General features: G+C 38.5%; 2 protein-coding genes across 2 annotated transcripts; one reads left to right on the top strand and one right to left on the bottom strand.

Moving 5' to 3' along the window:
• Positions 1-217: 217 nt before the first annotated feature.
• Positions 218-4619, bottom strand: LOC307149908 (trypsin-3). Its single transcript, XM_079856519.1, has 6 exons — positions 4544-4619; positions 3690-3752; positions 3363-3513; positions 3079-3220; positions 574-828; positions 218-453 (listed from the first exon to the last, which is right to left on the bottom strand). Exons 2-6 carry the CDS (start codon positions 3739-3741, stop codon positions 298-300), a joined length of 756 nt encoding a protein of 251 aa, XP_079712645.1. The 5' UTR covers positions 3742-3752; positions 4544-4619; the 3' UTR covers positions 218-297.
• Positions 4620-7736: 3117 nt separating this feature from the next.
• Positions 7737-11185, top strand: LOC307150632 (trypsin-3). The gene is made up of 4 exons (XM_079858016.1): positions 7737-7794; positions 8183-8324; positions 10571-10837; positions 10920-11185. Exons 2-4 carry the CDS (start codon positions 8184-8186, stop codon positions 11112-11114), a joined length of 603 nt encoding a protein of 200 aa, XP_079714142.1. The 5' UTR covers positions 7737-7794; position 8183; the 3' UTR covers positions 11115-11185.
• The last annotated feature ends 341 nt before the right edge of the window (positions 11186-11526 follow it).

Here is an 11526-nt window from a genome sequence, read left to right as displayed (position 1 = left end):
AAAATTAAAAAGAGTTTAAATCAAGATAACCATCTAAGTTTGTTGGAATTTGATTTCGTGCCAATACAATCATGAATTTAACCACAAATGAAAGTCTGATATCCAAAACCTGTTCTATTAAATGTTTCTTGTTTGTTTTTCATTCATACATTTTAACTCCTCGTTTGAAAACGTAAAAGATTAAAACAACTTTTAATGATGGTATACATCTTATCTAATAGACATTGACCGGCTTACTCAGTATACCGAGTCTTTTTGATGGTGTGGCAGTTCAACAACCTGTGGAAAAATAACATTCTAGCTGTTGTCATTTTCGATTATCCATTTGATCCAGGAGACGTAGTTGCGGACTTTGGTGTAGACTCCTGGGAAATAAGGGTTGGCACAGCTGATGCCCCAGGACACGATCCCCTCAAAATACCCATTACAGATGAGAGGCCCGCCAGAGTCGCCCTGCAGCCAAACACAGCACGATGTCACCACAGATCACACAGTGTTTGTTTTAGCAAAAATGTATTTGGTATGCACATTGTCCTCTCTCTCAGAGAGAAAACCCCTACTGCTCGGATTCACCTGGCAGGAGTCTTTGCCGCCCAGCGGGGAGCCGGCGCACACCATGTTGTCTGTGATTCTGTAGTAGTAGTAGTATTGACACTGAGGGATGATCTGGACGTCCACAGCACGCAGGACGGGGGACAGGTAGTAACTGTAGACCTGAGTGACACCCCAGCCGCTGACTATGCATATTGTGCCCCCTGGTATAGGAGCAAGTGAGGTTGGCATCACGGCTGGCTGAACGTAGGCATTGAGCTCTGCGGGCTTCTCCAGCTGAAGCACAGTTCCAAAAATGAATGAAAATTAAAATATTACAAATTTCATATGTAACACCTATAAACATAACTGCTTTCATCCAGATTAATTCATCCCCGCTGTTACAAGGATCGTTTTAGGAAGTATTTTTTTCCAACCGCAATCAGATTGTACAACCAGCATTATACAAGAGACTATATTCTAGGATTACTTGGTTGTAATCATGATGCTTTGCGAAATTGATACTGGAGAATAAGTCTTCTTATTGTTGTGAATGTTGTTTAAGTTCTTAAAGTCTCCTCCAGCACATCCCAAAGAATTTCAATAAATTTAAGCTCTGGACTGAGATAATGAAAATGATTCTTTTTGCTCTCTCCCAACAATTCTTTCACAATTTGAGCCTGATGAATCTTGACAGTGTCATCCTGGAATATGGTCATGATGTGTCTTTCTACATGGCCGTTTAAGAAATTAAAAGCTACACACTCCATCAATTAGGGTTAGATGAACTGTTGCCAATCCTATAACATGCTAGAAACAAATCATAGACTCTTAAGCATTTGCTTATTTAAATCCAAACAAAGTTAGTGTGTGTGTGTGTGTGTTTGTATAGTTGTAAACGAAATTATTCAACCATTGCAAATCAGGTTTATTGGCAAAGTTAACAGACTTTCAGCTGTTTGCTATGAACAAATCAAACAAAGGTCATTGAAATAGCTCAACACAACAAATGGAAAGTGTTTTCCCTAAATTCAACTGAAAATGAATTCCACAGTCTCAAAATTATTCAACCCCCTGAATAGAATCCCTCACAACAGCACAAATCTTCAAAAAGTTGTTGTCTCAAGCACACCTAATGCAACTAATCAAGGGCTTCATTAGTTGCACCAGGTGTGCTTAAGCTAAAACACATGACATATCTGGACTGACTAGGTTTGTTGAGTGTCACGTTTGACTGAAGAAATTTGGCTAAGTCAAAAGAATGGTCCAAAAGGTTAAGAGAAGATGTCATTGCTCTTCACAAACAAGGAACAGGATACAAAAAGATAGCGAAGGCACTAAATGTTCCTAGACACAACGTTGGAAGCATAGTTCGCAAGTTCAAAGTTAAAGGAACTGTGGTTACACTACCTGGACGGGGGAAAAAAATAAAGCTATCAATGGCTGCAACCAGATATCTGTGAAGGCAGGTTCAGAAAAACCCTCGAGTGACAGCAAAAGACCTGCAGCAAGACTTGGTGGCAACAGGCACTTCAGGAGGTTTCAGCTTGCACAGTAAGGCGCATACTAAACGCATGTCTTCTCTCCAAGATGTACACCACTACTGACCCAGAAGAACAAGAAAAGTGCTCAAAATCATATAAATAAGCCACAGAAGTTTGGGGATTCTGTTCTGTGGAGCGATGTAACAAAACTTCGGGCGTATGGATCAGTGGAGGAAGTCTGGAGGAAGAAGAATGAAGCATGTAGATTCTAGAATTAGAATCTACATGCTTTAATGTAGACGTGTTCTACATTTAAGCATGGTGGTGCTCGTGATGCTCTGCGGCTGCTTTGCATCCTCTGGCCCTGGAAACCTGCAGCGTGTGAAAGGCCAGATGGAATCATTGAAGTATCAGGAAATCCTAGGAGAAAACGTCATGCCGTCAGTGAGGAAGCTGAAGCATGTTGGACCTTCCAACAGGACAATGATCCCAAGAATACCTAAAATTCCATCAAGGCTTGGTTACAGAAGAAGTCCTGGAAGAGTCTACAGTGGCCATCACAGTCACCTGACCTGAACCTGAATATTACTGAACTGGAGGCCATTTCTCATGAAGATTCCTCAGAAATGCTTCCAGAAGCTGGTGTCTGGTAATACATCTCATTTGCAGAAGGTCATGACAGCAAAATGTGTACTACTAAGTACTAAAGATACTTGCCATCAAGGGGTTGAATCATTTTGAGACTGCAGAAGTCATTAAAAGTTGCATTTTCAGTTGAATTTGGGGAAACCATTTAAAACAGCTGTTGTGTTGAGCTATTTGAATTACTTTTGTTTGATTTGTTCATTGCAAACAGCTGAAAGTCTGTTAATTTTGCCAATAAACCAGATTTGCAATGGAGTTGAATAATTTTGATTACAACTGGATAGATAGATAGATCGATCTAGATATAGATATATCAACCAACCCATATATAACATCCCAAACCAATGACTAGGATAAACAAACAAACTTATTAACATAGATGCTATATATTTTTTTATTTGATGCTTAATGAACTTACTTTCAAGAGCATAATGTCACTATCAAATGTCCTGTAATTGTACATGTAATACACCAGGACTCTGGACACATTGAACGTCTGCTCAAAGCCCTCTTTTTTGGAGAGGTCATGTTCACTCAAAACCACTTTGATTAAATAGCTCCTGTGAACAGATCAGACAGCAGAACCCAACAATATTACATCAGTAAACGTCAGTAAAGTTAGTGCGAGGAGTTGTAGATATACTGTAGCATGTTTAGTGCGTTTAGTTCCTTGTCAAGGTGAATTGTGATTGAAATACTCACGGTCTCCAGCAGTGGGCAGCAGTCACCACCCACTGCGGGTGTATGAGCGTTCCTCCGCAGTAATGATAGTTGTTGTACTGGACAGAGGCCTGGTACTTTATGGAATAGGGCTCAACCTCCTGTCCTCCAATGATTCTCTGCTGCAGTGAGCCTGTGAATGAGGAGAATAATGATAAAGTCAGACCTCATATGTGCTAGATAAACACTAAATGCCAGCGGCCTGTGCTCACCAACGTCTTTCAATAATGTATGCACAGAAAGCAACATCACGTTACACATGCATTAGATGAGACCGCAGTGAGTTGCTCAGGAAATGCAGTGCATTACCGTGAAGCGTCAAGGTGATGAGGAGCAAGAGGTATTCAAGGCATTTCTTCATGTTTGAGGGGTCTAGAACAGAGGGTGTTTAGAGGTCGGAAAACAAATGGAGCACAATGCAGCTGTTGTATGGGAAAACAGCATCACGTTTTACATAATACATCAAATATTGAAATACTGTCAAAGCATATGTCAAACAACAGGTTACCCTGCTGGAAAAAACAAGTTAAAAGTAAAAGGTTTAGCTGGTTTCAACTGGTTTAGCTGGTCCCTCAGCCTGGCCCAGGTGTGGTTTAGCTGGTTTAACTAAACTTTTTTAATAATTAATAAAACAATTGTCATCAATCAAACATGTCTAGAACCATTAATATGACATCATGTGTGATGTACACTTCTTTTATTAAGCAAAGATGCATTAAATTGATCAAAAGCGATAGTAAAGACATTTCCATTTCAAATAAATGCTGTTCTTTTGAACTTTCCATTCATCAAAGTTTTAACATTGATAATGATAATAATAAATGTTTCTTGAGCAGCAAATCATCATATTAGAATGATCATGTGACACTGAAGACTGGAGTTATGATGCTGAAAATTGACAGGAATGAATTACAATTGAAAAAAATATTAAAATGGAAAACAGTTCAAATGTAATAATATTTCATTATTATTACTGTTTTTACTGTATTTTTAACTAAATAAATGCAGCCTTGGTGAGCAATGGAGATTTCTTACGCAGAAAAGACGTCAAATTTATTTTATTACCAACCCCAAACTTTTGAATGGTATATAATAGATGACGTTATATGTATGATATTTATGACGTTTCTTAGCTAAAACAGAAATGGACATTAAAAACTCACCCTGAGCATCGAAAGATCAATCCTGAGCAGCTAAATCCCACTAACTTCCTTCCGCACTACCTAATGTGAATATTATCTTTGCTTTTATAGTGTAACCACATCTGTCCCTTAGGCTTTATGGTCTTATTTGTACACTAACTATTCTCAAGAACAAACACGATAACACGCAGGAACCAAAAGCTCAGTATCTGTGATCGCCTCCTCTTGTTTGATGCTATCGTGTCTAAGACCGTGCTTTTGAATCAAACACATTGTGCTGCTCTCTAAGGGGAAATCAAATATCTATAGACTCTCTCATTTGACAAAATGGTTTGTCAGAGAATAGAATATCAGGTGACGGCAAAATTGGGTGAAAATGGCAATAGGGTGGCGTTAAACAAAGTCTTTCCACTATCCCTTGACTGTGTAAATGCACATCTGTATCCTCATGGGAGAAGCTCCACCTAGAAGAATGAGTTTGCCATCTATCTGACCTTGGATGTAATGAAAGTGTATATTCTGATAGTGCCTCATGGGATTTGATCAGAAAAATAAATGTTGATTTCTCTCCTCACATTGTTTAAAAATCAAATGAGATACCAAATATGGCATTCTTATTATTGGTGCTGCATTCTCTTTTATTGTGTGTAACTCATATTTTGTTCAGCCAGAACAATGTTATTGTTATTCTCTTTCCATTGAGATGGGTAGTTACAAAAGCATGGTGTGTATTTCTGAAACAAAATGCTTTTGTGAGGGACGCAGGGTATGCAAATGTGCACGGCATCCTAAATAAAATCGGATGGACAACATGTTATGGAGTTGCTGGAAGAGAGGACAAATGAGGTTTACATTTTAGGTGTGGTCAGCAACATTTTGAAGGCAAAAAAAGGTCCGTCTGTTGTCAATAGTATCGCGATGTGTGAAGCGCAGCTTTAGGGAAATTTGAACCCTAAAATACGCATGTATCTTCAGAGATTCGCGTTTTTGTTGTTTACACGGAGACCGTTTTCAAAAACGTGCACTTTGAAACCCATTTTCAGGCACCCAAAATGCCGTTGTCGTGTAATTACGAATGGCCAAAACGCATAAAAAGTTGTACGTTTTTAGTTGAAAATGGTGTTGTGTAAACAGCCCTTAGTTTTTCTTTTTTGACTGGTTTATTTCATTGTCTGTTTCATGGTTGCTCACCCGCTGCTCGTTTCTTTGATTGGTTCGGTATTGAGCTTCTTTTCTGCCAGTCTTTTTTCTGTCTTCTTTGCGTTTTTAGTTGGTTGTTCTGTTCATGTTTTTCCATTTCAGATCTGCATCAGTCAACTGTGACACACGCTGTATTTTACTTTACTTTTGCAAAGGTCCCTTTAGGGACTCCATATAACTTGCTCCAAACACTTCCCAACTCACAAATTTTAATAGTGCAAGGATTTAAAAGACAAATGATAAGAGAATGTTATTTTCCTTTGGTGTGGATGCTAATATTGTTATAGTTATCTTTATAATTAGGCTTTTAGAAGTTCTTATTTGAGACCTATAGGATTGGTTATATACTCTAATGCAACACATTAGCATTTTTAACAAAGGTCTGACTAATTATCACATAGAGAGTTGGGGAGATTAACCACGTTAGATCTTAATGCATGTCCATTACTCTCAAGCGGTCCACTGAGTAGGCCTACACATTATGTGTTATGAGAAGGTCAGAGAGGGCATCGCTGCTGAAAGCCCAACTTGTTTCCTTGAATCAAACAATGTTTGATTCATAGTTCCCCATGAAAACTGAAATCAGAACTTGAGAAACCTGAGGAACAGTGTTGATGTGATGTCCTCACCCTATGTGGAGGGGTTTGGTAGATAAAGTGTAGCCGACAGTCAGTACCGCTTCACGTGCTCTCTCCGTTATCCATGGCCATGCTGCTCTTCCTGGTGCTGTTGAAATTCGTCCCAGCCAACTGTAAGTACTCTAGCAGAAGCTCACCTTCTTCTTTCTGCCTGCAGATTTAGCTTTCTAACAAGGCAATAAAATGACTCTTCTAGTATTTAAGCTTAACTTTTACTCAGTATTTGGGTCAATAACATGATGTTAGTGTTTGTTTAGAATCGAATACACCTTTGATATGATAAGCATGTTTATATGCTTTCTGAATTAAATTTCAGTTTGATACAGGGGCATTGAGTAAAAAAAATGCCAGGATTATAGAACTGTATCACAACAAAAAGGGTCTCATTAAATCATGTCATTTTTGAAAGAAACAAAAAGTAGTTTGGAATCATTTTAATATTTCTATCTTTTTTTAATATTTCCTTTAAAAAAACTGCTTATTAATATTTACATACTTTTGTAGTAGTGGAGGATCACTGAAGACTGGAGTAATGATGCTGAAAATTCAGCTTTGCATCAAAGGAATAAATGACATTTTAAAATGTATAAAAATAGAAACTATTTTCACAATATTACTATATTTTTGATCAGATAAATGCAGCCTTATTGACCATAAGAGACTTCTTTCAAAAAACTAATTTATATGGCTGAGAGGCAAAGTCAATAAGTCTCTTAAAATATCAGATAATTTTACCTTTTTAAATATTAAGGTCAAACGTCTTATATTTTAAGAGACATATTTAAATACGTCTCTAAATTATTACATTATTATCCGCTCACGTGTTTAAGAAAATAGTTAATTACATCACTTGACATCATTAGAGTCATTACATTTGAAAACGGTTTAACAAAAATATTTATTTCTATTTTTATCATGGACATTCTTATTTTTCAATGAAATTACCCATTTGATATGCATTGATCATGCACCTTATCAAATACTGACTGTATGAATCAATCATATCATAAACCAACATTAGACAACATTAGATCAATAATCAATAGAATTTCAGGCTGTATATTCTTTTCAACTTTAGAATATCAAGCCTTGTATCCTTTCTTGGAAAGAAACTTGACCTTTATTTAACAGGGATACTCAGGGTGTCAAGCTTGATTTTGTCAGCTGTCAATTTGAACTCATTGTAAATGAGATTAGAGTTTTATTTCATTGCCCTTTCACTGTCACCTTGAGAGTTCTGAGCTATTTTAAATCTTTGTTATATTGTTTTCCAGGTCTGGACTTTGTTCAGGGGCGCATTGTTGGCGGATATACCCCCTCGCCAAATTCAATCAAATACATAGTGTCGTTACAGAGCTCGAAAGGGCAGCACTTCTGTGGCGGATCTCTGGTCCACAAGTACTGGGTGCTTACAGCTGCCCATTGCAATATTGGGTGCGTGATTTTTCACCTCTTATTTAAACAGGTTCTCAGTCTAAACAAGCTTTTTATGAGACTTACAGGGTGTGTAGCAGCAGAGCTGATGGCCAAGTCCGTGTGTGAGTAAAGCAGACATGCGGTAACCTTGACCCGTCATCACCGTGTGGTCCTTAATGAATGCTGGCTTATCTGCCGCTTGGCATGGCTGAGCCTGCTAACAGGGACAAATACTGTCATTCAACTCATGTCCTCTGCAAAGAGTATCAAGAAATCAGATACCAAGCATATGTCTGGTATCTGGAAGGCTCTTTCTTTATGTACAGTATTTACATTGTTTTGTAGTTATGCGGTGGTGTTAGAGTATCATTCAGAGGCTGGCGACTGTATTTGTGCTTGTCTTTAGGATGGATCGGATGATGTTGGTGGCTGGAGACTATACTCTGGGTGTTTATGAGGGGACAGAGCAGTACTCCAAGCCTCTGTCGCTCATCACACACCCTCTGTACAACAGGAGCACCAATAATGCAGATATTATGCTCATAAAGGTATGCTCTTTGGCTACATCACTCTTAAGTGAGTGAGTGTATAACTATAAGAGAGTCGAGTTACTTGACACTGTCAAATGAGAACAAAACTTGAACTGAATTTTTGCAACGTCGACACTGTTATTAAACTGGATTGAATCAAATTATACTGACTAGGGGTGAATCACGACACTATTATCTGTTGTAGAGCCGCTTGTAGCTGAATTGAACTCATAATTGATGAAATGAATCATCACTGAACTGACTTGAGCTGGATAATGGCACTATTGTCTGGAAGAGCTCCTTTACAGCAGAATTTGAACTTGTCTCATATTTGATTATGTTTACATTATTAATTTGATTATTTTCCTGTTTATTACTGTGAAGCTGCTTTGAAACAATATGTATTGTATAAAGTGCTTTATAAATGAAGGTGACTTGACTTGAATCTGATTATGGCAATTACATGACCCTGGATGACAAAACCAGTCACATGGGTAAATTCTTTGAAATTGAGAATTATACATCATATGAAAGCTGAATGAATAAGCTTTCCATTGATGTATGGTTTGTTAGGATAGGACCATATTTGGCAGATTTAAAACTATTTGAAAATCTGGAATCTTAGGGTGAAAAAAAAATCGAAAATCGAAAATGGCCTTTAAAGTTGTCCATTTATGTTGGCGATTGTGCTGCATTCACTCACAAAAATAAATGTTTTATATATTTACGATAGGAAATTTACAAAATATCTTCATGGAACATGATCTTTACTTAATAGACTAATGATTTTTGGCATAAAATAAAAATTGATAATTTTGACCCATATGTATTGTTGGCTATTGCCACAAATATACCCATGCGATTTGTGATCCAGGGTCACATATTATTTATATGCTTGTAAATATTTTTTTTATTTTAAATAGAGACAGTCTAACATAGTCAGACCATAAAGAAGCAACATAGGGAAAACCATTAAGAGGGAAAAATAAATAAACGCATTAAAATGGTCAATCAGTCAGAATCAAGTATTCAACAACACCATATAAATTATTCAACAGTTAGTTCTGGTCCTTGAATGTGGTTAGGTGGCTTTCCACAAGTGCTCATTTGAGTCCAACAGCGCTGGAACAGTTTGTTTCACTCCTGTGTGTGTTTGCATGTTCCAGTCACACTGTAGCAGGGCCGTAAGTGGCGTCGTTGAGTCATTGACTGAGGTTAAGTGTGAAATTGCAGACTCTCTGGGTGCTTATTTAAAATAACTAAATGTGACCATTAAAAAAAGTGTGTTAATACTATGAATGTGTGTAGTATGAATGAGATCTGGACGCAGCTGTCATGTGATCTACCAGCATCAGCTGTGTCGCTTAACTGTCATTCACAAATCATCTCCAATAGCCTCATGGGATATAAAGTGTCCATCAGATGTGCATTTCATAATCTTGCTTAAAGCAGTAGGTCAATCTAGGCACTTTTCGGCTGCTGTTTTATGAACACTGTGAATTCAGACCTATACTTCTTTTTTCACATATTGATTTGTTGACGTTGATCTGATTGGTTACAAGGTAGTTTGTGTCGTCAGAAACACCAGCGTGCTTTTTGAGACTGTCTTTGGTTCACTGCAGTTTTAAGGAGAAAATACTCAGCAATGGTGCTGACTTATGAATTTGCACATGGTTTGTCTTAAAGCATATTAAAACCACCACAACATTAAAAGCTTGATTTCCACCAGAGAGGGGGGCCTTAACCAATTTGTTCAAAATTACAGATTCATTAATGCCACTATTGCTGTGTTGCGCGCAAATGCTGTATATTCTGCTTTAACGTTCTTTAGAAAGATATTATTTGACAGGTCAAAAATAGATAAACAGCTGGCAATTTTATGTCTAAAATGTTACTTCACTAGTTCACACTTACATGCAATAAGATGTGATAACGAATGCATATTTGGGGTGCTGTCCGAGGGGACAGTTTGGGCCCAAACCCAGAGTACTGCCCCCATCCTTAGGAAAACTGTCATGGGAAAACTACGGGAAAACATGGGAAAGGTGAGGGACTGATTGGTCCCTCTGATTGGATTACCTGAACATGCTCCTCCTGAACTTCATTTAATGTTGAGTTCTTGTTTAAGGAAAAAAGTTCAATATCAACATAAGTAGCAACCAGGTCACCTTTCTTATGCTTTGTAATAAATGGTATAACAGTTTGATGATGCTTTCATACCAACCCTGATCTGTAAATCTGTCTCTGGACGCTGGTTCTTTCAGCTCAGTGCGCCTATAGAGCTGAACAGGTATGTGTCGCTCGCCCCACTCCCCAAACAGAACACAGGGCTGCTGGCGGGCCGGATGTGCCGGGTGTCTGGATGGGGCTCCACGAGTCACAGCGGAGGACTGAACCCTCTCACTCTGCGTACGGTCAAGCTCCCCATCGTCTCCACCTCCAAGTGCAACAGCAGCGACTCCTTCAGCGGAAACATCACAGCGAGCATGATCTGCGCCGGCTCCAGGGCGGGAGGGAAAGATGCATGTAAGGTACTGTGATAACGACCAGCTCACATCCTTCACTGTCCACCATTCAAGGCTTTACAGGGATGTTGGGATTCTGATGTTCCAGGGGGATTCCGGAGGGCCGCTGGTGTGTGATGGACGGGTCTACGGCCTGGTCTCCTGGGGAAACGGCTGTGGAGATCCAAGGTTTCCAGGCGTGTACACGGCCGTGTCCCGCTTCCGCAGGTGGATTGACCAGACCATATACAGCCCATACTCACGATGCCTGAAGTCCGTTGGTCTTTTCAGCAGGGAAGACTAAACTTCTGTGTGTTTCCATTCGTGCAATGTGCAAAACAATATTCTTTAACTATGGGCACCTTTATCCTTGAAGTCTCCTAAAACATGCATTTCACATTCTCACTGGGTTATTTCATTTGGTCAATGTTTTGTTTTTGTTTTTTTCATGAATATTTCCACTACATCTCAAATGATGTATTGTGTTGAACAGCTTTCTGTGGTGGAAATGACGGATGGGAATATATTTTGTCTAGCTGAAACTTAATTTTAGCATTCATGTATCCTTAATACCTGTATAGTTTTTGCATAATTAAACAAAACAACAGAAATGCACAGTTTATAAATGGTAAATAAATAAATTCTTTGGGGCAAAATTGTTTGTTGAGGTGGAAATGCTGAAAGAGCTTTTTTTCACTGTTTGTTCAGATCATCAT

The sequence above is a fragment of the Squalius cephalus genome (genome assembly GCF_949319135.1).
Source record: "Squalius cephalus genome assembly, chromosome: 22".
Classification (NCBI taxonomy): Eukaryota; Metazoa; Chordata; class Actinopteri; order Cypriniformes; family Leuciscidae; genus Squalius; species Squalius cephalus.
The sequence above is the reverse complement of the archived record's forward strand: the minus strand, read 5'-3'. Positions and strand labels throughout refer to the sequence as shown.

Bases quoted from the DNA above. Each gene is read 5' to 3' on its own strand.
- LOC307149908 (XM_079856519.1), bottom strand. From the start codon at position 3,741: ATGAAGAAATGCCTTGAATACCTCTTGCTCCTCATCACCTTGACGCTT. The intron at 3,514-3,689 runs GTAATGCACTGC...CCTCATTCACAG, and splicing joins CATCACCTTGACGCTTCACG to GCTCACTGCAGCAGAGAATC. The intron at 829-3,078 runs GTAAGTTCATTA...ACTGTGCTTCAG, and splicing joins GTGACATTATGCTCTTGAAA to CTGGAGAAGCCCGCAGAGCT.
- LOC307150632 (XM_079858016.1), top strand. From the start codon at position 8,184: ATGGATCGGATGATGTTGGTGGCTGGAGACTATACTCTGGGTGTTTAT. The intron at 8,325-10,570 runs GTATGCTCTTTG...TGGTTCTTTCAG, and splicing joins CAGATATTATGCTCATAAAG to CTCAGTGCGCCTATAGAGCT. The intron at 10,838-10,919 runs GTACTGTGATAA...CTGATGTTCCAG, and splicing joins GAGGGAAAGATGCATGTAAG to GGGGATTCCGGAGGGCCGCT.